The following is a 21,369-nucleotide window of genomic DNA, read 5'->3' as shown; positions in this document are numbered from 1 at the left end:
ACCAGGGGTCTTCAACGGGGGGTCCGGGACCCCTAGGGGGTCCTCAGAGCTACTATAGGGGGTCCGTCAAATCTTTGTGTGATAGGATTTAGTTTTTTTACATTAACCACTTGAACCCTAGAATTCCTTTTCTGAGGGGACCATTAGCCGAAAATAGCGTTGAGAGCTTGTAGATCTGCTATTTTCGGCAAAGAGGCTATAGGTGTAGAGGGAAAAAAGAGCAGACTAAGTAAAACAAAAACTTTAATCTGAAACACAATTTTATACAATATAGAGTAGGGGGTCCCTGCTTCATCTCTCTCTCAGCTAGGGGGTCCTTGGCCTGAAAACGTTGAAGACCACTGCTCCAGACATTTGGACGGCACTCTTGTAATGTTTTCTCATTAACCCCCTCAGAGAGCTTGTGTCTTGGGCAGACATAAGTGGGTACTTGACGAAGCACAAACTGGTGGTTACCTAAGACTTGATTCAATTGGACCAGGAGGGCTGCAAATTCTGCCAAGTTGGTGCCCCTCGTTCTTCTCTCCACCCCTCTGTTAATCAAGAAGTGCGTAATTTGGACTCCCGTTGACAGGGAGGGGGGCATATGCTGCTGGAGATAACACTGGTGGCACTTGATATTGATGATCACTTTGACGAGTCATTTATATGCTATCAATTAACATTAACTAATCGTACTAATGTGTGTATATATATATATATATATATATATATATATATATATATATATATATATATATATATATATATATATATATATATATATATATATATATAATACATTAATTAATAATAATAATAAAAAATATCACTAGTTAGGATTTTTTAATCAATTATTAATCAATTGTTTTAACCAGCATATAACTAATATGCTGGTTAAAACCAAGTCTGAACTATTCCTCATGTAGTAAGATATCTTACTTGACCTAACAAATGATCTGTACATGTATTAATGCATAATTTGCTAGTTATTTGTGAAACTTGTTGCAGCCCCTAATCTAAAGTTTCACCATGCAAATTAGAAGTTAATTATTGACTACTGTTTGAGTGTTTCTTGGTAGTCCACGAATTCTAAACTTAACATTTGTTCCTGTTGCATAGTTTACACTTTGGCGGCTGCAAAATGCTTTGTAATGTATTTGTACATGCATTAATACATTTACAGATATTTTATTTATCATTATTATTATTAATATTTTTTTACAGTTGAGAAACAATTAACAAGTTTGACCACAACTCAAAAAAGTAATTGCCATTAATGCTTAATAAATTAGTAATCCATGTTTAAAGAAAAATATATTTAACATAATAGAAAGAAACAATGACATATCTAGTAATTACTAAACTCTCAAGCCAGATTCAGAGCTCTGTGACATTTTTTATAGGTTCCCAGATTGAGTAATTACTAATTACTAAAAAGAGCACCTGTCTGCAATTTGTAAATGGTCCGAGAAAATCCCTCTAAGCTTAACACCAAATGACCACCCCCCCCCTAATGTTTACTGTACATATACGTTCATTGCTACTGGTATTGATTAAGTCTTGTTTATTATTGTATATTAATATAGGTCTTTAAATGTCTTACTTAATTGAATACACAGGACCACAATGGAAACAAGCCCTTAGGGATGTTTGTGTTATCCTTTTAACAATCATTGTAAACCGTACATGTACAAACTGTTAATAGAGTATTCAGTCAATCAATCAAAACTAATTTAATGACCACTTGAACACTTGAATATTCAAGTGTTGAATATTTATATTTGTACATTCTTAAAAGCATTACAAATGTCTTATTACAGTATTAACTAATATCATGCAATTGCTTAATGCACACATTTAATTTAATAGTGGTTAAAGTAATCTACAATTGTTTATCAAGTATTAACACAAGACTTAGTAGTTTGTGCTCTCCTCCCATCTCCACTTCTCCGCCCCAGCATCCCTATTCGGGGGGGAACATTTGCCTAAGATAGACGATCTACAAGCTCACAATGCACATAGTGAGCATGTAGATCTGCTATTTTCGCACCAAGTACAGTTGCAATTTAGGTCTGTTTCACTATGATTTTATTTGAAATGTTTATTTCGAATAAAGCAATTTTAAAACAATATAACCAATGAAAAACATGTATAATTCAGAATAACAGTAAATACAAAATTGCATGCAAATCTCAACCAGTGGTCCTTGGGGGGTTAGTTCACCATCATTTTAACCACTTAGCTTTGGCTATTCAAAAATAGCAGATAAACAAGCTCATAGCGTGGCACCGAGTGCCACGCTATGAGCTTGTAGATCTGTTATTTTTGAAAAATCTTGAAAATGTGTGCATATCTTGAATATATATATATTTTTAAAGCAAGCATTTTTAACTCAAATCTTTGCTTCTGGGGGTCCCTGGCACAAAACATTTTCAGGTCCTTGGCCAAATGTATATCAATTTAGGGGTCCTTGGCATGAAAAAGGTTGAAAACCACTGGTTTAAGTGGTTAAAAACCCATGTCGTTTGGACTCCACTTGATAGGCCGGGGAAAATGTGGTGCTGGAGATAACACTAAATTAAAAAAATATGACGATACAAATTTTTTTTGTCATATGTCCAACCTATCAAAACATGCCTTTCTCATTTGGGTTGATGGTATTTCATATTTAAAGCCAGACGTGCCCTACATACAGTAGCTCTGCATTTCTTTTCCGAGATAAAAAAAAAAAACTCCTCAAGACGCAACCATGGTTGAGTGGACAGCTGAAGAACGTACCTTAATTGAAAAAGTAATGTCCACTCTGAACTACGAAGTTGTCGGACCCCAGGCTCTGGCCAGGTAATGATAAAAAATAATTATTCATCAAAAATGATTCAATGAATGCAATGGAAAATCATTAAATGTATATCAAATCTATAGTATAAGTACAGTTACGATAAGATAGATCATAATTACATTTGCAATATGAAATGTATTTCCCCAGGTGTCTGGTCGTCTACCCCTGGACCCAGCGGTACTTTGGCAATTTCGGTAACTTGTACAATGCCCAGGCCATCCAGACAAACCCGATGATCGCAGCCCATGGCATCAAGATCTTGCACGGTCTCGACAGGGCATGGCAGAACATGGACAAGATCAAGGAGACCTACGCCGAGCTGAGCGTTCTGCACTCCGAGAAGCTGCACGTCGATCCCGACAACTTCAGGGTAAACTGTATTATGCTAACTACTATTAAGCACTTTCAACCTGGCAACCCAATTTGGTGGGGCATGCCATTATAAGTGAACATTAAATGAAAATGTTCAAACTTTTCAAAATGTTCTACTACTGCTATTTTAGCTATTTGTTGTACGATGAAGTATATTTATGAAAAACAGGATATACATGTTATCCTGTGTTTCATAAACTAGGGCTTAAGTGGTTAATAACTTTTTATCTAGCACTTTTCAAACTAAGAATACATACTAATAGAACACATAAATGCAATTGAATTCAAGTGAAATATAGAACAAATAATACCAAGACAAATTTGCAGAAACGGATAGAACATGGACCATGGGACTTAAAGGGATAGTTTTTTCTATCGATTAGTCACTCCACGGAGACTTGAATTCATGGATATGTTTTTGATTATGTCGCATTCCTAAGCCAATAATTTGATGACAGGCAGCGGTTCCGGTAGGAGACACAAAGAGTCCTTTGTGTCCGCTGCCTACCGGTCCGCTGGTCATCAAATTATTGGCTTAGGAATGTGACAAAAGCTAAAAGAATATCCATGAATTCAAGTCTCCATGCGGTGACTAATCGATTGAAAAAAATAACTTTTATGGGTGAACTATCCCTTTAATGTGCTCAGGAGTGTACAGTATGCAACAACTTTCACCTCCAACTCGGTAATCTAACAGTGAATTTTCTCTGCCACACAGTTGTTTTCTGACGTTCTCTCCATCACCGTCGCGATGAAGATGGGAGCCGCATTCACTCTGGCAATGCAGGGCGCCTGGACGAAGTTCTTGGCCGTCGTGGTTGCTGGTCTGAGCCAGCAGTACCACTAGGTCCATCAGCATCAGGAATTGAGGATGAGCAGCAAGGGCGTCACATTGGACAGAGGAGTCATGGGGGCGTTTTGTGTCTGTTATGTTACTGTTACTGAAATAAAGGAAGCCAATGACCACGTTTATGGTGTTATTTGTGGCGCCCTTGCTGTGTTTGTCTACAGGGTACATACACCATTTGAAAATACACACAGAAGCTAAATTCGATTTTATGATCATTCTAGGAACTAGGATTCGTACATTCAACTATTATTCTGTAATAAAGTGTAGGGCTGCTGAGTTATTTTGGTGAGGAGTTAATACTGCTGCTATGTTCCATGGCAGCCAAGTTATAGCATCTTAAAGTGTTGCTAGACATTTTGTTCCTATCCGGAATCAGCTTCAGATTATTTTGCTTTAAAAAGAAACAAAAAAACATGATGCTAAAAACAAACAAATGAAATGTAAAAAAATATTTCTGGAATGTTCCGGACATTTCTAAATTATGATTCTAGATCAAATAATTGTATTAATGAAAGGTTAAATAAAGTCACATAAAAAAACTGCAGAGAGAGAGAGAGAATGAGGCTTAGAGCAAAACAACATCTCATTGCCCCTTGGCTGCTGCTCCAATTCCTGCCTCTGAGCACACACACACCCATGTTCTGGGGAAGTCATATCAATAAAACCAGACCTGTTTTATCTTAATAAGTTCATAATATCAAGTAGCCTATTCTGTGGTTGTGCTGGGCACTAGGAGTGAATGTGTTTTACTTTATGAGCGTGAAGTAGGACATTGCTGAAAAAACACTGCACCAGGAGAAAAACGAAAGAAAAGGAAACCATAAGACATTTGACTCTTTGTCTAAAAATATTTGAACTGCAAAACAAATGGGTATTTATTAGATATAGTATTATGATATAATTAAATATTCAAATATTTTTGGACACAGAATCCAATGTTTTAAGTTTATGATTCATCAGAAGCCTGGATGGCTTGGTCCCAGGCTTAGAATCATTTCTATAAATATTTTTGGAAATCTCTATGGGGAAAATGAATGGGTTTTCTATTTGTGGCACCACAAAATGGCAGCCACTGCTATGCCCTATTGCATGTTTGTTTGGGTGTTACAGTATAACCAAGAACGTAATAATAACAACAACAACAACAACAACAACCATGTAACACTACATGTTCATTCACATGCATCATTCATTTGCAGATTACATCACTGCTTTGTGCACTATTACATAATGGCCTAGTTGTACAACCTCAGCTTTCACCAAAAGTAAAGGAAGATATTTCAGTGAGGCCTATTCTAGGGGGAGCAGTTGACAAAAATAGCCGAACTACAAACTAACGTGCAATGCAACACTAAAGTGTTGCATTGCAAAGCTTGTAGATTGGCTATTTTCGGCAAAATGATTGATAATGATTTGGTGTAGAGGACCAAGTACATAGCCTTCCCTGATTAACTAAGTATTTGAGTATAGATTGAGTATTTTTTAGTATTTGATTACTAGAGGTGTGTGTGTGTGTGTGTGTGTGTGTGTGTGTGTGTGTGTGTGTGTGTGTGTGTGTGTGTGTGTGTGTGTGTGTGTGTGTGTGTGTGTGTGTGTGTGTGTGTGTGTGTGTGTGTGTGTGTGTGTGTGTGTGTGTGTGTGTGTGTGTGTGTGATTCAATGAAGGTTTTCATATCCCACTCTTTATGAATACCCTGCGGATAGCTACAGGAATATGTTTAAAAGTGAAGTAGCATAGGACAAGTAGATTGGTACGTTGAAAATAAAAGGGCATTATTGGGGGCATGCCTCCTCGTGGAGATTTGAGCTCCTCTGAGCGTCCCGTTTAGTTTGTAATTTATTTTTAGGCACATTGATGTAGTACGTATCCTGTAGTATGAAATGTGCTATATATACAGTATAAACTTGACTTGACTAAAGAAAATTAAATGTCCACTCCACCAAAAATCTTATTTTTTTTGTGGCTAATATGTTTTTGAAGCTTACCCAAAATGTCCATAAATATCCTGGTGTTTTTTTTTGCACTCTGCATATCTCCAAAGCATTCATATCGATTTTTACCTGCAAAATGTTGTTTTCCGATCGCCACACACTGAAAACTGGTGTGACGTAGTCACGTAGGGAACGCAACTCAGGCACAGTGCGACACTTGGCGCACGCCAATCAAATCCTCATCAAAGACATGCATAAACACCTGATTTGCGTGCATGTGCATGTCTTTAGTCAGACTATGGACAACACACCAGTGTCAGGACTGCCACATTGTGCAACAATAGTTAACAGGTAAACAAACCTACCTGCGCACGTGAAACAATGCTGCTTTCGAGCACAAGTGTGTGTATGTGTGTGCTTGCATTAATGCGCACACGAGTGCTGTGAGTATTTCCTCTATGAGAGAGAAGAGAAGAGAGGGGTCACAAATCGTTTATAGGGTTGCCTCATCGCTCACCAGCGTGTGCGTGCATGTGTCGCTGTGGAGTTTTACGACAACACTAAACCTCATTGATGCAGCACAAGAGAGTACACACAATGGCCAATGTGACAACATACAGTATATGACTGCCGATGTTTATCCATTCATCTTGTCTTATCCTAGATGTTATGCCGTTTACAAGCACACACTTTATTCTATAATTGCCTACATTGTGTTGTAGACAACATAATGGCAAATACTAGGTTACTATATTTACAAAGCAAATTCCAAATATTTTAAACAAGTGGGTTATAAGTGAACAAATAAAAATGCTGATATGATTGTAATCAATCAGTGTAGAATAGAGGGTTTCTTCTGGAGACACTCTTGCGGGGAGATTTCGGCATGTTGATTCTAGGGGTGTGGCATATATGAGGGCTTGATTTCTACAGGCGTGGCATATCGTGGCATCTTTATGTCTTGGGGTACACTGGCCACCATTAAAAAAATAATCTATATCATAAATAATTAAAATGGGTTCATTTTGTATCTACAGTAAATTTATTTTATAAATGAGGGGCCAAATGCATATAATTTCATTTAGTACATTTAAGGCCCCATATTTCTACAAATGCTACAAACTGCTACAAAACCTGTGAGACCCAGTCATTTTGGGGATAAAACAAAACAAATTGAAGGACATATTTTGGTCTGATAATGATGTACCATGCATGATAAAATGATGTGCACTTTACATTATTTCCAACCACTTTCCACAGCATACACTTCTAATTTACTTTACAAATTCAGGTGCTACTCAGGGGCTTTCACATAGGAAGGAGCCAACCCCCCGAAGGGCGCTTTTTTCTAGTTGGCTTAATTAATAGGTCCTGGAATACTAAATGACCCAAGTTCGAGGTACTATAAAACTCCTTTATGGACTTTTCATTTGTGAGAAAAATAAAAAGATTTTTCAGAGCATTTAAAACACAGTTCGGACATGGAGACTGTGTTTTAACTTAAGATTCAAAGCAAGTATACAGCATTGGGGTGAATAGCTTGAGTGATATACAGATGGGCTCTTACATGTCAGAGTCTGTTAGATCTCAGCCTGCCTTGACCAAAATGTGCATTTGGCCACATGCACTATTTACCATTTTTCTAAGGTTTTTATTTACCATTATTTAAGTACAGTATATATTATTCAGTGGTGCTGCCAGAGATAAAACGGCAAAGTTAGAAATAAAGTATATTGGGCTATATATCCAAACACATAACATAAATTGTCTCCTCCTCTCTTTTCTTAACATTGACCTACATTATCTGGGCTCCTGTGGGCAGGGGTGGCACATACAATATGCCACTTGAGATAACACTGTAGTGTATGTTCTCATAGATAATATTATTGTGTGGGAAAACTGTGATACTTGTGTGCAAAAACATAGACCTATTTGAATACTATTTACTGCCACATCCCGTACAGTAGGTTAATTTCCCATTGGATAATATTCAAAGAAAACTGAATGCATGGCTGCCTTTTACTTGTGAATAATAGGCCTGCAGAAATCAGCTGCAGCACAAATATTCTATAGAGGTACTGTAGGATAGTTTTCTTTCCTCCAACGACACCTTAAATTATTGGGTGACATAATTACCAAAACTGTCAAATCAGTAAGGACAGGTGCAGGGTAGGGTAACCTGAACTATAACTATATACAGTACTGTAGCACTGGTTTTCCAACTGTGGGTCCCACTCCCCACTTATGCAGGATGGACCCAATAAAAACATGCATGGATACGTGTATTGTTAAATACAATTCAATGCACTATTTGTGAGAACCCATATTCACTTCACATATTTGTTTTGTTAATTTGCATGTAGGATTATGCTTGTAAACAGAATGCATTTGCTCATTAGTATGTTTGAAGTCTGAAAGGGGGATACCGCATTGACAAACAATATATGTTGATCTTCCTTTTTAACCTTTTTTTACCGCACAAAAATTATGAGTGGGTCCTGGGACAAACATACCTCCACAGGAGGGTCAGAGCATGAAAAGACTATTACAATAACCTGATGACCAGTCCTGTCAAATCATTAAAGATAAGCAGACCACAGTGCTGTAGTGGTGGGTGTAGACCAAAATCCAATCATTCAGAAACTACTAGAAAAGCTGAGGCTTATCGGAGACGTGTCATCTCCAACCTATCACAACCGGCCTTGTTTGTTTATGGGTGGAGGGTATTTCAAGTATTTAAAGAGCCGAAGGGCCCTAGGTTGGACAGTTTTTCTTAGACTGACAGAAATCCTCAAGAAGCAACCATGGTTGAGTGGACAGATGAGGAACGTGCCTTAGTTACAAAAATCTTCACCTCTTTGAACTATGAAGAAGTCGGACCCCAGGCTCTGGGCAGGTATATAACGTTCATCTCCTTTGAAATATCCTTATATGCAAGGAAAGACTGCAAATATATACCAAATCTATAGTATAGATAGTATGTATAGTTTTGATAACTTATACCATAATACAGTTAGGGGAAAACAATCTGATTGTTCCCCCCAAAAATAGTTCAACTTACTCTATCAATATGAAATGTATTTCCCCAGGTGTCTGGTCGTCTACCCCTGGACCCAGCGGTACTTTGGCAATTTCGGTAACTTGTACAATGCAGATGCCATCCTCTCAAACCCGATGATCGCAGCCCATGGCATCAAGATCGTGCACGGTCTCGACATGGCGCTGAAGAACATGGACAACATCAAGGAGACCTACGCCAATCTGAGCGTTCTGCACTCCGAGAAGCTGCACGTCGATCCCGACAACTTCAGGGTAAACTGTATTATGCTAACTACTATTAAGCACTTTCAACCTGGCAACCCAATTTGGGGCATGCCATTATAAGTGAACATTAAATAAAAATGTTGAAACTTTTCAAAATGTTCTACTACTGCTAGTTTTGCTATTTGTTGTACGATGAAGTATATATGAAGTGTTTATGAAAAACAGGATCTACATGTTATCCTGTGTTTCATAAACTAGGGCTTAAGTGGTTATTTTTTTATCTAGCACTTTTCAAACCAAGAATACATACTAATAGAACACATAAATGCAATTCAAGTGAAATATAGAACAAATAATACCAAGACAAATTAGCAGAAAGGGATAGAACATGGACCATGGGACATAATGTGCTCAGGAGTGTACAGTATTTACAGTACAAGTTTCACCTCCAACTCGGTAATCTAACAGTGAATTTTCTCTGCCACACAGTTGTTTTCTGACGTTCTCTCCATCGTCGTCGCGTCCAAGATGGGAGCCGAATTCACGCTCCCAATGCAGGGCGCCTGGACGAAGTTCTTGGCCGTTGTGGTTGCTGGTCTGAGCCAGCAGTACCACTAAAGGTCCATGGGCATCAGGTGCTGGAGGAAGAAAAGCAAGGGCGTCGTTTTGGATGTAAAAGTCCTGAATATCTGTTTCCACGGGGTTGTTTAAATTTACCCAATTTTAAAACACTGAAATAAAACAAGAACTGAATCTTGAAATAACTAGTCAAATGTCATCATTTCATTTGTTATCAAGGAACCTCATTTGCAAATATCTCTGATTTGTAGATTCAACCAGGGGATGTAAGGCATGGTTTTAATTCTGTAATTAAGGACTGAAGAGTTGTTTTGGTGAGGAGAGGACACAGCAGCTATGTTCTATGGCAGCCAAGGTGCCAAACTCTCCCTGTGCTTTGCTTCAGCTAGACACATTAAAATTATGTCTCGATCAGGACTTATATTGGGAAGGGACATCATCACAGATTTATTTTTTAGATCAAGTCTACAACATGTAATGTTTTCATTGTTTCTCTTGGAGTGGTACAATAATAACCTGCATTGGTGGAGTACCACTGCAATACAAAGCAAATCATTATCTCCTACCGGCCAGGAGGCGCAGATATGTTTTTGCCCCTGTCCGTGCGTGTCTGTGTATCCATCTCTGTGTGTATCAGCGTATCCATCTTTGTGTGTGTGACTGTGCACAGCTAATCTCGGACACCACTGGAACGATCGCCGTCAAACTTTGCATGCATACACACCCAGTAGTAGGCCAAGGAAGCACCCACATTTTTCAAATCGACTTCATGGTGGCACCATGCCCACTTCTTCCTATCTAGAGGTTTTAAATTCTAGCCATTTAGCATTTTCTTCAAAACACACTTCTTGCTACTTCCTACAGATTTTGTGACAAATGTGAAAAGATGCCCAGTATGTCATAAAAATTCTAGTCCCCCCCAGCTTCCTGATGTCCTGACAGCTGCAGTCTACGCCTGACAGAGATATGCACTCCGAGGAGCATCCTTTTCTATTTTAAGTAATTTACATGCCATTGTTACCACAATATCCACACTCCGTTAAAATGAGCCTACAGTAAATAGAAACGTTGAGGCATCTCTTGACATGTTTGCTTTGCTGTGTTAATGCAATTGCTTCTCACACAGACCAACTAAAACTGGAGTTACCAGGTCCTGCTCAAATTCAATTCCTATTTGGCTAGTAGCGAAGTGTTTTCAACCCATAAGTTTGTCGTATTGGCTAAGAATCTCCAAATGTCTACTCAAAATACAGCCAAAGAAGATGTGGAATATGGGAACTAACAGTAAAAACAACTGTTTCACAGTTGTGGTATTGATTATTTTTTTTTGATTGAAATTTTTATTAGGCAAAAAGAATGTAAAACAACACAGTTACATTTATAATGCTTTTGTCTAAAAGGTCCGGCCAAAAAAGTCCTTGCGGGCTTGTTTCCATTGGGGTCCTTGAATTAATTTCATAGACATATATAGTAGCAACCAAACAGTTAAAAAATCAACATAAGAATACAGAGGGAAAAAAAAGAAATATATACCATTATGTACAAAAAAGGTCATGGGAAAATAATGAAATATATACAAAACAAAACATGATCAAAATAAAAATAAAAAGTGTGTACAAAAAAGGGGGAGGGAGGGGGGGTCGTCTGTCTACAGGGAAACTGGTACTAGCTCCTCTTTAGGCCTCCAGAAAGATGAGTTTTTAGGGCTGTTTTGAATGAGCCCAGCGAACTGCATTTTTTGAGGGATGGGGTTAGACTATTCCATTCCTTGGTGGCAGTGCTATAGAAGGAGAATTTGCCCATGTTTGTTTTATGGTTGGGTGTTACCAGATTGTTGTTTACGCTCCCTCTAGTTTTGTGACTGTGGGTGTCACTAACTTTTTCGAGGTACTTATACAGATATGCAGGTATAGGGGGCATTTCGGGCAAATCTGCATTTACAATTTTGAAGACCAGTCCCATTTTTAATTGTATAACCCTGTCTTCCACCCTGAGCCAGCCTAGGCTGGCAAAGTGAGTGGGAGAGAGGTGGGTCATGGGCCCCAGTCCGAGAAGTAGTCGAATCAGTTTGTTTTGGGAGGTTTGAAGCTTAGTCTTCAGTGACACTGAGGTGTTGGAGTACCAAGAGGAGCTAGCATAGTCAAAAAGGGGCTGAATCAGGGCCCCAGAGAGGGTCCTGAGTGCCTGAGGGTTGACAAAAGAGGAAACTCTGCCCATAAATCTGGTTCTCTGGTTTACTCCTTTGAACACCTTTGTTGCCATGCTTTCACCTGTCAGGTGTTTGTCAAGAATACATCCCAAGTAGGTAATCTCTTCTTTGCTAGTGATGATTGTGTCATCGACTTTGACCTTGAAGTCATTTACCTTCATTTTACTGAGGGAATGTTTGGTCCCAAATAGGATGGATTCGGTTTTCCCAAGGTGTAGTGACAGTTTGTTATCGGTAAGCCAGGTACGGATTTTTGAGAGTTCAGAGCTGAGAGCTTCCTCGACTTGCAACTTGTCCTCACCCGAAATCAGGAGTGCCGAGTGTTATGTATTTGAGCCCTGGCACTACTGTTATATTGGCAGCTCACTGTTCCTTTAAGAGAGGTTGTTACGTCATCATTGGCGGACCGTGTCTGTATTGCAAAGCGCGCTGAATAAGTAAACAATGGATAAACTCTCTAACACTGTTTGACTCATTATTATACTGTTTATGTAAGTGGACATACATAACAGAACTGGCGACGAAGTTATACGGACTCTTAACGTGCAACAAATGGACTATTAAAAAAAAAAAAAAAAAAAAAAAAAGACGAAGAAAAAAAGAAACCTGTGGATACTGCGCGACGAACGGCGCTATTGATAAACGGATCAAGGTAAAATAAGTGGATTAAAACTCCGCGAAAATGGCTGGACTTGTGGGACATATGGACAGTTTTGATAGTACAGCTGAAGATTGGATATCCTACATGGAAAGAGTTGAACAGTATTGTGTGGCTAACGAAATAGCAGAGGACAGACGAGTTGCTGTGCTACTAAGTGTTATGGGAGCTAAAACGTACAACTTGCTCCGCAGTCTCATTGCCCCCATCAAACCAGCTGCCAAAACCTTTACTGAAATCACAGAAATTCTAAAGAAGCATTTGAATCCAACGCCATTGCTGATAGCAGAACGTTTTCGATTTCACAAAAGAAATCAATCACAGTCTGAGACCATATCGGAGTACATTGCAGAGCTCCGGAGGCTAACAGAGCATTGTCAGTTTGGGGAAGGGCTATCGGACGCTCTGAGAGACAGATTTGTATGCGGGATGCACAACGAAGGCATCCAGAAACGTCTTCTGACTGAAGACAAACTAACACTAGCTCGTGCATTGGAAATAGCCATATCAATGGAAACAGCAACAAAGGATGCAAGTGAGTTACAAGGCAAACACAATGAAGCAAGATCAGTGCACAAGTTCCAAACAAACCAACGCAATGAGAAAACACAGCCTTGCTTCAGATGTGGGAAAAAGTCACATGACACTGCAGATTGTTGGTTCAAGGATAAAGACTGCAGGCAGTGCAACAGAAGAGGACACATACAGAAAATGTGCAAATCAAGGTACAGTGATAGACAAGGGAAGAGAACAGGAAAGGGCAGCCAAAAAGTGCATGAAGTAACAGAGACAGACTCAGAGGATTCAAATGAAGAGAATTTGGCCTGTCTTGATTTATACTCCACAGAAGATGATGACAGTGAAGTCATATGGCTGACACCTAAAGTTAATGGAGTGCCATTCAAAATGGAACTGGATACTGGATCTGCACTGTCTATCATATCCTTACAAGACTACAAGGAGCATTTCCCTAAACTGAAACTGAAACACACCAGTGTGAGACTGAAAACATACACAGGTGAGCGGATCACTCCACTGGGAAAACTGAAGGTGAAAGTGACATATGAGGGCCAAATGCGCAACCTTGAGTTGTATGTACTTAAGTATGGAGGTGTGCCATTATTCGGACGACAGTGGTTGAGGCACATCCGTCTGAACTGGCATGACATAAAGGCGATGCAAATCGCCACCAAGGAGAAAAATCTGTGTGCAGACGTGCAACTGACACAGATAATGGATAAACATGCTGAAGTGTTCAGAGAGGGCATTGGTACCCTAAAACACATCAAGGCACGGATTGAGCTTGAGAACGATGCAACGCCAAAATTTCACAAGGCTCGTCCTGTCCCATATGCCTTACGCCCCAAAGTGGAAGCCGAGCTCCAACACCTAGTGGACCAAGGAATATTATCCAAGGTGGATTGGGCTGAGTGGGCAACGCCTATAGTACCTGTGGGCAAAAAGACAACTGACAAAGTAAGGATTTGTGGGGATTTTAAAGTGACATTGAATCCTGTAATACATGCAGAGCAGTACCCACTCCCACGTATAGATGATATTTTCGCATCCTTGTCACACGGTGAGCGTTTCTCAAAAATTGACCTTGCACAGGCCTATCTACAAATGGAAGTGGAAGAGTCTTCACAGAAATATCTGACCATAAATACGCACAAGGGCCTGTACCAGTATAGTAGACTAGTGTTTGGCATTACTAGTGCCCCAGCAATTTGGCAGCGGGCCATGGACCAGGTGTTGCAAGGAATACCTGGCACTCAATGTTACTTAGATGACATTATTGTGACTGGCCCAGATACTACCACTCATTTAGCAAACCTAGAGGCTGTTCTAACAAGGCTGGAGGAATATGGCCTGAGAGCTAATAGGAAGAAATGTGAGTTCTTCCAAGCCTCCATTGAGTACTGCGGACACAAAATTGACAGACATGGCCTTCACAAGACACAGGACAAGATTGATGCCATTCTGAATGCTCCACAGCCTGAGAATGTGAGCCAATGTCGCTCATTTCTAGGTTTAATTAACTACTATCATCGCTTCTTGCCAAATCTCTCAACTGTGTTACACCCACTGAATGCACTGCTGCAAAAGGACACCAAATGGAGGTGGACCAGGGAGTGTGCACAGGCGTTCACAGCAGCAAAGAAACTGATAACCTCCGATGAAGTGTTGACGCACTATGACCCATGCCTTCCTCTGCGCCTGGCTTGCGATGCGTCACCATATGGCATAGGGGCTGTATTATCACATAGGATGCCTGATGGCTCAGAGAGACCAATTGCTTTTGCTTCTCGGTCCTTAACATCTGCTGAATGCAATTATGCACAAATTGACAGAGAAGCTTTGAGCTTGGTATGGGGTGTGAAAAAGTTTAATCAGTACCTCTATGGACAACGTTTCACTTTGATTACTGATCACCAGCCCCTAGTATCCATCTTTAGTCCCCAAAAAGGTGTTCCCGCCATGGCAGCGGCACGCATACAGAGATGGGCTTTATTCTTAGGAGCGCACACGTACACAATTGAATATAAAAGTACTAAGCTCCATGGAAATGCTGATGGACTGTCCCGGCTTCCACAAGTGAAGTCTGAAAAAGCATCTGATCCTGCTGTCGTGCTACACATGTCACAGATAGAACCTCTGCCTGTTACTAGTGCGCAGGTACAAAGAGAGACAAGAAATGACCCTGTTCTAGCTAAGGTCTATGATTTGACAGTGAATGGATGGCCAGCACACGGGGATGCCCAACTTCCGGAGTACGCTAAACGACAACATCAACTCTCTGTGTGCCAAGGTTGCATTATGTGGGGGTCCCGTGTTGTTGTACCTCCAAAGCTACGTTCGAAAGTGCTTGCATCATTGCATGAAGGACACCTTGGTGTAGTTAAAATGAAAAGCCTTGCCAGAAGTTATGTATGGTGGCCTGGCATGGATAGCCAAATTGAAGACCTTGCCAAGTCATGCACAGGTTGTCAACAGACCCATCGACAACCCCAGCCAGCACCTGTCCACACGTGGGAATGGCCTTCCACCCCCTGGCAACGCATACATGTTGATTATGCTGGGCCGTTTTTGGATCACATGTTTTTTATTGTTGTCGACGCCCATTCAAAGTGGCCTGAAATCTTTATAGTTAAGAAAGCGACTGCTGCTAAGACAATAAACCTCCTGCGAATGCTTTTTGCTCGTGCAGGCTTGCCCCTGCACCTGGTGAGTGACAATGCCAGCTTGTTCATGGGGCAGGAGTTCCAATGTTTCCTCAAGGGCAATGGCATTAAACATATCACGTCGGCCCCTCACCACCCAGCCACAAATGGGTTGGCAGAACGTTTTATTCAAACTTTCAAACAGTCAATGAAAGCCAGTAAGAAGGAGGAAGTGCTGCAACAGAAGGTAGCCAACTTTCTTCTGGCATACAGGAACACTGCACATGCCACCACAGGACAGACACCTGCAATGCTGTTCCTGGGAAGACCCTTGAGGTCACGCTTAGATTTGCTAAAACCAGACATTCGTAAACACGTTCAAGAAAAACAGTGTTCCCCCAGTCAGCTGCAAAGGAAGATGAGAACCTTTGACGTTGGACAGAAAGTCCTGGCCAGAGACTATCGCAGTCCCACCCGGAAATGGATGTCTGGTGAGATACTGTCACAGACAGGACCCTTGTCGTACACTGTTGGTGTGGAGCCCAACTTGATCTGGCGCCGACACGTCGACCAACTTCTAGATGCATCCACCAGAGAAGTCACCACTGAGCCAGCGGGTTCAGATAATCCTCAGGACGCTGATGACAGCTTCATGCCACCAGCATGTGGCACTGTTCACAATGACACTCAAGAGACTGTGGACGTTACTCTTCAGAGTGTGGCTGACCCTGAATCCCCAGTACGCCGCTACCCTGAAAGAGACCGTAGACCCCCTCAGAGGTTTGAGTTATAGTTAACACCTTATGGACAACAAGACCCTGGAACTTTAACACACACACACACACACACACACCACACGCACACACGATGACTATTGGACCGATTGTCAAAGAAAAGAAACAAAAAGTCAAGTTTTGAATTCTGTATCACATTTCATAATTGTTTGTTATGGTGCCTTAATTTCTGTTTTGCTAAGATTGATTTAGAGTACATAAAAATTAGAAGGGAGGAATTGTTATGTATTTGAGCCCTGGCACTACTGTTATATTGGCAGCTCACTGTTCCTTTAAGAGAGGTTGTTACGTCATCATTGGCGGACCGTGTCTGTATTGCAAAGCGCGCTGAATAAGTAAACAATGGATAAACTCTCTAACACTGTTTGACTCATTATTATACTGTTTATGTAAGTGGACATACATAACACCGAGTCATCAGCGAACAGGAACAGTTTGCAGTTACAGGCAGCATTCATGTCGTTAATGTATAGAAGAAACAGTAACGGCCCTAGAATGCTGCCTTGAGGAACCCCGCAGCTCACCGGGAGGGATGAGGACATGGTTCCGTTGATGTCAACCACTTGTTCTCTACCCTCCAAGTAAGATCTCATCCAATTTAGTGATGTGCAATCAAAACCAATCGCCCTCAGCTTATCAAGTAGAATTTCGTGGTTTACAGTGTCAAATGCCTTTTGGAGGTCCAGCATGACCATGCCGCAGTATTTGCCCGAGTCTACCTCACGTTTGATGTGATCGGTCAAGTACAGTAGGCATGTGTCAGTGGAGTGGGATGTTCTGAAGCCCGATTGGAATTCAAACAACAGCTTACGCTCGCTGAGGTAGCTGTTGATTTGTTCTTGGATTGATCGCTCTATAACCTTTGAGATTGAACAAAGGATGGAAACAGGCCTATAGTTGCCAGGATCTAGTTTGCTTCCTTTTTTAAATAGAGGGATTACTCTTGCCAACTTGAATTCTTGTGGGACATGACACTGACTTATGGATAAGTTTGTAATATAGGCTACTAAGGGAGCAATGGAGACCGCTGCGTCTCTGAGGAATCTGGTGGGGATGTTGTCAAGGCCGGTGGCCTTGTTTGGCTGTAGGGCGAGGAGTTTTTTTTGCACATCAACTGTCAAAACAGGTTTGAAAGAGAAAGAATCCTTTTTAGCCCCTAGTTTCTCATAGTGAGCTTGAATGTGGTCGGGGCCATACAGACCTGAATGCTGAGGGAGTTTGCTTACCAACTGGGTTGCAACTGTGGTGAAGAAACTGTTAAAACAGTCCGCTACCAATTGCTTGTCGGTAGTGAGCGATGTATGAATGTGAATGACTGAATAGAGCCTTTTAACGGCAACCATTTCAACTTTTTATGTTTTTTTGTAAATGAATGTCCTACTTGATCATACAAATGTGCTGCATAAAAGTGGTAAAATAATTCAATTAAATGTAAAGGTAGGGTAAGTAATTATATTGAGTGTTTGTTCTGTAAGAGGAGTCCATGTCTCTCCAGCTCTTTATTAAACAGAAAATGCATTTTCAGGTCGGGATACCAATTTTATCCAATCAGGATTGATAACTCAGTCAGGATATAGATTAAACAAGTGAAATTGGAAGTGATGACAAAAATAAATAAGCAGACAAAATTGGAACTCGAACACTATAAAAAATTAAGTTGATAAATGGGTACTCTCCCCTGATTGGCTGAAAAGAGCTGGAGAGATAGTGAGTGAGACCTACTATCAGAATGTAGAGCTTTAACTTTTTAACACCCGACAGATACCTACAATTAAAGGTGGTGTAAATTATATTTTTTGGAAAAACAATAGCTTTTTTGTTAAAGTTAAAGCTCTATAGTCTGATGGTAATCATTGCTATACTGTGTTTGTTCAGCAACAGGGGTCACCCTATCTCTCCAATTCTTTAGTAACCACAAAAAACATCTTAATGTGGGTCACCAATTTCATCAAATCAGGAGAGAGTACCCATTTATCAGCTTCAATTTTATAGTGTTCCATTTCCACTTTTGTCTAGTTAGCATGTTCGATCCAAGATGGCGGTAGCGCTACTGCAGCACCATCTGGCAGCAGTTGCAACATGACCAGTCTCCTCTGTACCGATTCAAAGCTCTTCGGTGTGGGTTTCTATAGCTGTAAACTCATCCTGAGGGACTGTGGCCTCGCCTCTACCACCGTGCATAACCTTGTGTTGACGTGCACACAGACAGATTATGTCACTGTCTTTGCCTCTGTCCCGTCACTACATGCATCTCTTAGCAACACAAACAACTACCGGTGTGTGACTGCAGTGGACACGCAGATGAGCGCACCAGTGCAGTCACAACGGTATGAACACATGCACAAAACTTGTCCGTGCAACTTTTATCCGTGCATGTTTTGTCTTTGGTACCTCGTTTACCTTTCTATCTACCAAGGTTAAAAACACAACTAAAGACCTTTCTGTTTGCTGCTGCCTTTGATTGAGTTACTTTTCTTTTTCTCTCTTTTCTCTTCTGCACTAAACTGTATCTGTTAATTCTTACTTATTTTGTTTTATGCATCTTAATGACATTTTATAATGATGTTTCCTTTGCTTGATGTTCTGTGTAAAGCACATTGAATTGCCTTGTTGTTGAAATGTGCTATCCAAATAAAACTGCCTTGCCTTGCCTTTCCTAGGTCACATGTCTGTGTGTTGCACTCGCACACTTTTCTCTCTCAGTTTCTATTCCCTCACCTACAGTACACAACACACATTAACAGTGAACTCACATCGAATGGTCACACAGCATACAGCCAATTCTCTCATGATGGAGTACCAGCATGTACTTGAGTGGTAACATGATGTATCCCTCCAGTGTTATTTGTTTACTATGTCTCACTATCGGTAGAACCTTCTTGCCCAGCCTTTTCTCTCTTCCATCTCTATCACTTACATATTTTAGGTTTTGTTATGCTTTATGTTAAACCATGTGGGAGCTTTTACCTAGGGGCAACATTTGGGGTCAGGTGTTTATATTTAACCTAGTTCAGTTCAGTTATTTTACACATATTTTCTTCACCCCTGAAAGTTTTCGCAGAGTTGACTTTGCATACTTCATATTGGGCTTGAGCTGATGTGTGTTTGACTTTTGTGTGTGTGTGTGTGTGTGTGTGTGTGTGTGTGTGTGTGTGTGTGTGTGTGTGTGTGTGTGTGTGTGTGTGTGTGTGTGTGTGTGTGTGTGTGTGTGTGTGTGTGTGTGTGCGTGCAGGGTCGTGTCTTGTGCGTATGTGACTGTCAGCCAACAAATATATATTTTACGTTAGCCCTTGTATTTCAGTGTTCAGTACACCTTCATACATGTACCTGTTCCACTAGTTCTGCGGACGCTGAACCTGATGTTTATCACCAGTTGTACCAGTAACACTGTTTCCAACTATCGGACCCATTAAGTATGTTGTTCATAGAGTTTCATATCAGCATGGACTCCCTGTCCAATCTTTCTATCAATAGCAAGTTACCACAGGCATGTGTGCATAGTTAAAGAAGAATCCGAAGCGGAAAGCGGCACTCTAAAGTTAACGTGCAAGAGTGCTGCTTCTTTCTACTTTGTGCTGGATTCTTTTTAACTAGGTACTGTATGTTATGTTAGCTGAGCACCCACAGCCAAGGAAGGGACACAGAGGAAGCGCACCTGCTTTATTGTTAGTGAGTGCAGTTTGTGAAAGAAGCCACACTCTACGGGTCAACTCAGGGTCATGCACTCAAAAAGCCACTTTCATTTGAAGGTGGCAATATATCGGCCCCTTGTCCTAGTGTGGTGAGTCAACCCGTTTGACCAAATGCAAATGAATGCTTCACAAACACAAGTGCTACACATTAACAATACTGATGCTGTAACTACCTTACATCCAACCGGCCAAAGTGGTTTGACCTCGACCGCCATTGCCATCATAGCCGACTCTCAAGTCTTGGATATTGCAGCTTTCCATTGTGCTTGATCACACTGGCATCATTTTCAAACCAGCATGCGCTTAAAACTGCATTAATCCCTTAACAATAATGTGAGTTCGGCAAAAAATTGTGGTATCTTTCTGCTGTTGGTTAAATGTAACACTAGTACTAGTACACTGTACTGTAGCACTGTAGCCTTGATTTAAGCTACCCTGAAAGTTGCTATACAGTATTTAATAAATACTTACTAGATGCTAGATTTTGAAAATAGGTAAACTGCCACTAATGTGCCAGTGCACAGTTTGCATCATGTATGCTTGCACTAGGTGTTGAAATAGGAGGGAGGAAGAGAATGGAGCGGTAGGGTGCTACTTTTCCTTAAAAGCCAAGGCGAGAGGATGAGGCAATGATGGTAGTTTTTGTGTTTTGCCACAAAGGTAGAAAGAGAGAGAGAAAGGGAGATTTTTTTCCATGTGCTTTCATCACGAAAGCACATGAAGATGATGTTAAAGCCATTTCTAGCGAGGCCAGAAAGTGTGTTCTTTTTGTGTGATGTCCATTCGATGTGAGTGTATTCAATTGCGTTAGGAGGCAGAGAAATAATTAGAATGAAAAAAAGACGAGAGAAGGCTTCTAAAACGTGGTAACATCCAGCACGCTGTCGGCTAATGGAATAAAGAGGTTGATCATGTGGTATTTGTGGCGCTCGCTAATAAGACCTGTAGATGAGATTACATGATGGGGTCCCTGCGTCCACATGTGTTGATCTTCACTCACTGACCCAGAACCTCTGTGTGTGTGTGTGTGTGTGTGTG

General features: G+C 40.7%; 3 protein-coding genes across 3 annotated transcripts in view; all 3 read left to right on the top strand.

Moving 5' to 3' along the window:
- The window catches only part of pemt (phosphatidylethanolamine N-methyltransferase), a gene marked incomplete at its 5' end in the record, with an annotated part of 80,016 nt that overhangs the window by 14,442 nt on the left and 44,205 nt on the right, over positions 1-21,369 (top strand). The gene's annotated exons all lie outside the window — the stretch shown is intronic.
- LOC311059766 (hemoglobin subunit beta-like) lies at positions 2,664-4,161 on the top strand. Its single transcript, XM_084077811.1, has 3 exons — positions 2,664-2,823; positions 2,969-3,191; positions 3,912-4,161. The coding sequence occupies exons 1-3, from the start codon at positions 2,732-2,734 to the stop codon at positions 4,038-4,040; spliced, it is 444 nt and encodes a 147-aa protein (XP_083933937.1). The 5' UTR covers positions 2,664-2,731; the 3' UTR covers positions 4,041-4,161.
- On the top strand, positions 8,730-10,002 carry LOC311059767 (hemoglobin subunit beta-like). Its single transcript, XM_084077812.1, has 3 exons — positions 8,730-8,870; positions 9,064-9,286; positions 9,728-10,002. Exons 1-3 carry the CDS (start codon positions 8,779-8,781, stop codon positions 9,854-9,856), a joined length of 444 nt encoding a protein of 147 aa, XP_083933938.1. The 5' UTR covers positions 8,730-8,778; the 3' UTR covers positions 9,857-10,002.

The sequence above is a fragment of the Gymnoscopelus microlampas genome (genome assembly GCF_963454915.1).
Source record: "Gymnoscopelus microlampas genome assembly, chromosome: 14".
NCBI classification, from domain to species: domain Eukaryota; kingdom Metazoa; phylum Chordata; class Actinopteri; order Myctophiformes; family Myctophidae; genus Gymnoscopelus; species Gymnoscopelus microlampas.
Note: the sequence above shows the minus strand (reverse complement) of the source record. Positions and strands in the feature narration are given on the sequence as shown.

Excerpts from the sequence above, each read along its gene's own strand:
- LOC311059766 (XM_084077811.1), top strand. The coding sequence starts at position 2,732 with ATGGTTGAGTGGACAGCTGAAGAACGTACCTTAATTGAAAAAGTAATG. Across the intron at positions 2,824-2,968 it reads GGACCCCAGGCTCTGGCCAG|GTGTCTGGTCGTCTACCCCT; the intron begins GTAATGATAAAA and ends GTATTTCCCCAG. Across the intron at positions 3,192-3,911 it reads TCGATCCCGACAACTTCAGG|TTGTTTTCTGACGTTCTCTC; the intron begins GTAAACTGTATT and ends TCTGCCACACAG.
- LOC311059767 (XM_084077812.1), top strand. The coding sequence starts at position 8,779 with ATGGTTGAGTGGACAGATGAGGAACGTGCCTTAGTTACAAAAATCTTC. Across the intron at positions 8,871-9,063 it reads GGACCCCAGGCTCTGGGCAG|GTGTCTGGTCGTCTACCCCT; the intron begins GTATATAACGTT and ends GTATTTCCCCAG. Across the intron at positions 9,287-9,727 it reads TCGATCCCGACAACTTCAGG|TTGTTTTCTGACGTTCTCTC; the intron begins GTAAACTGTATT and ends TCTGCCACACAG.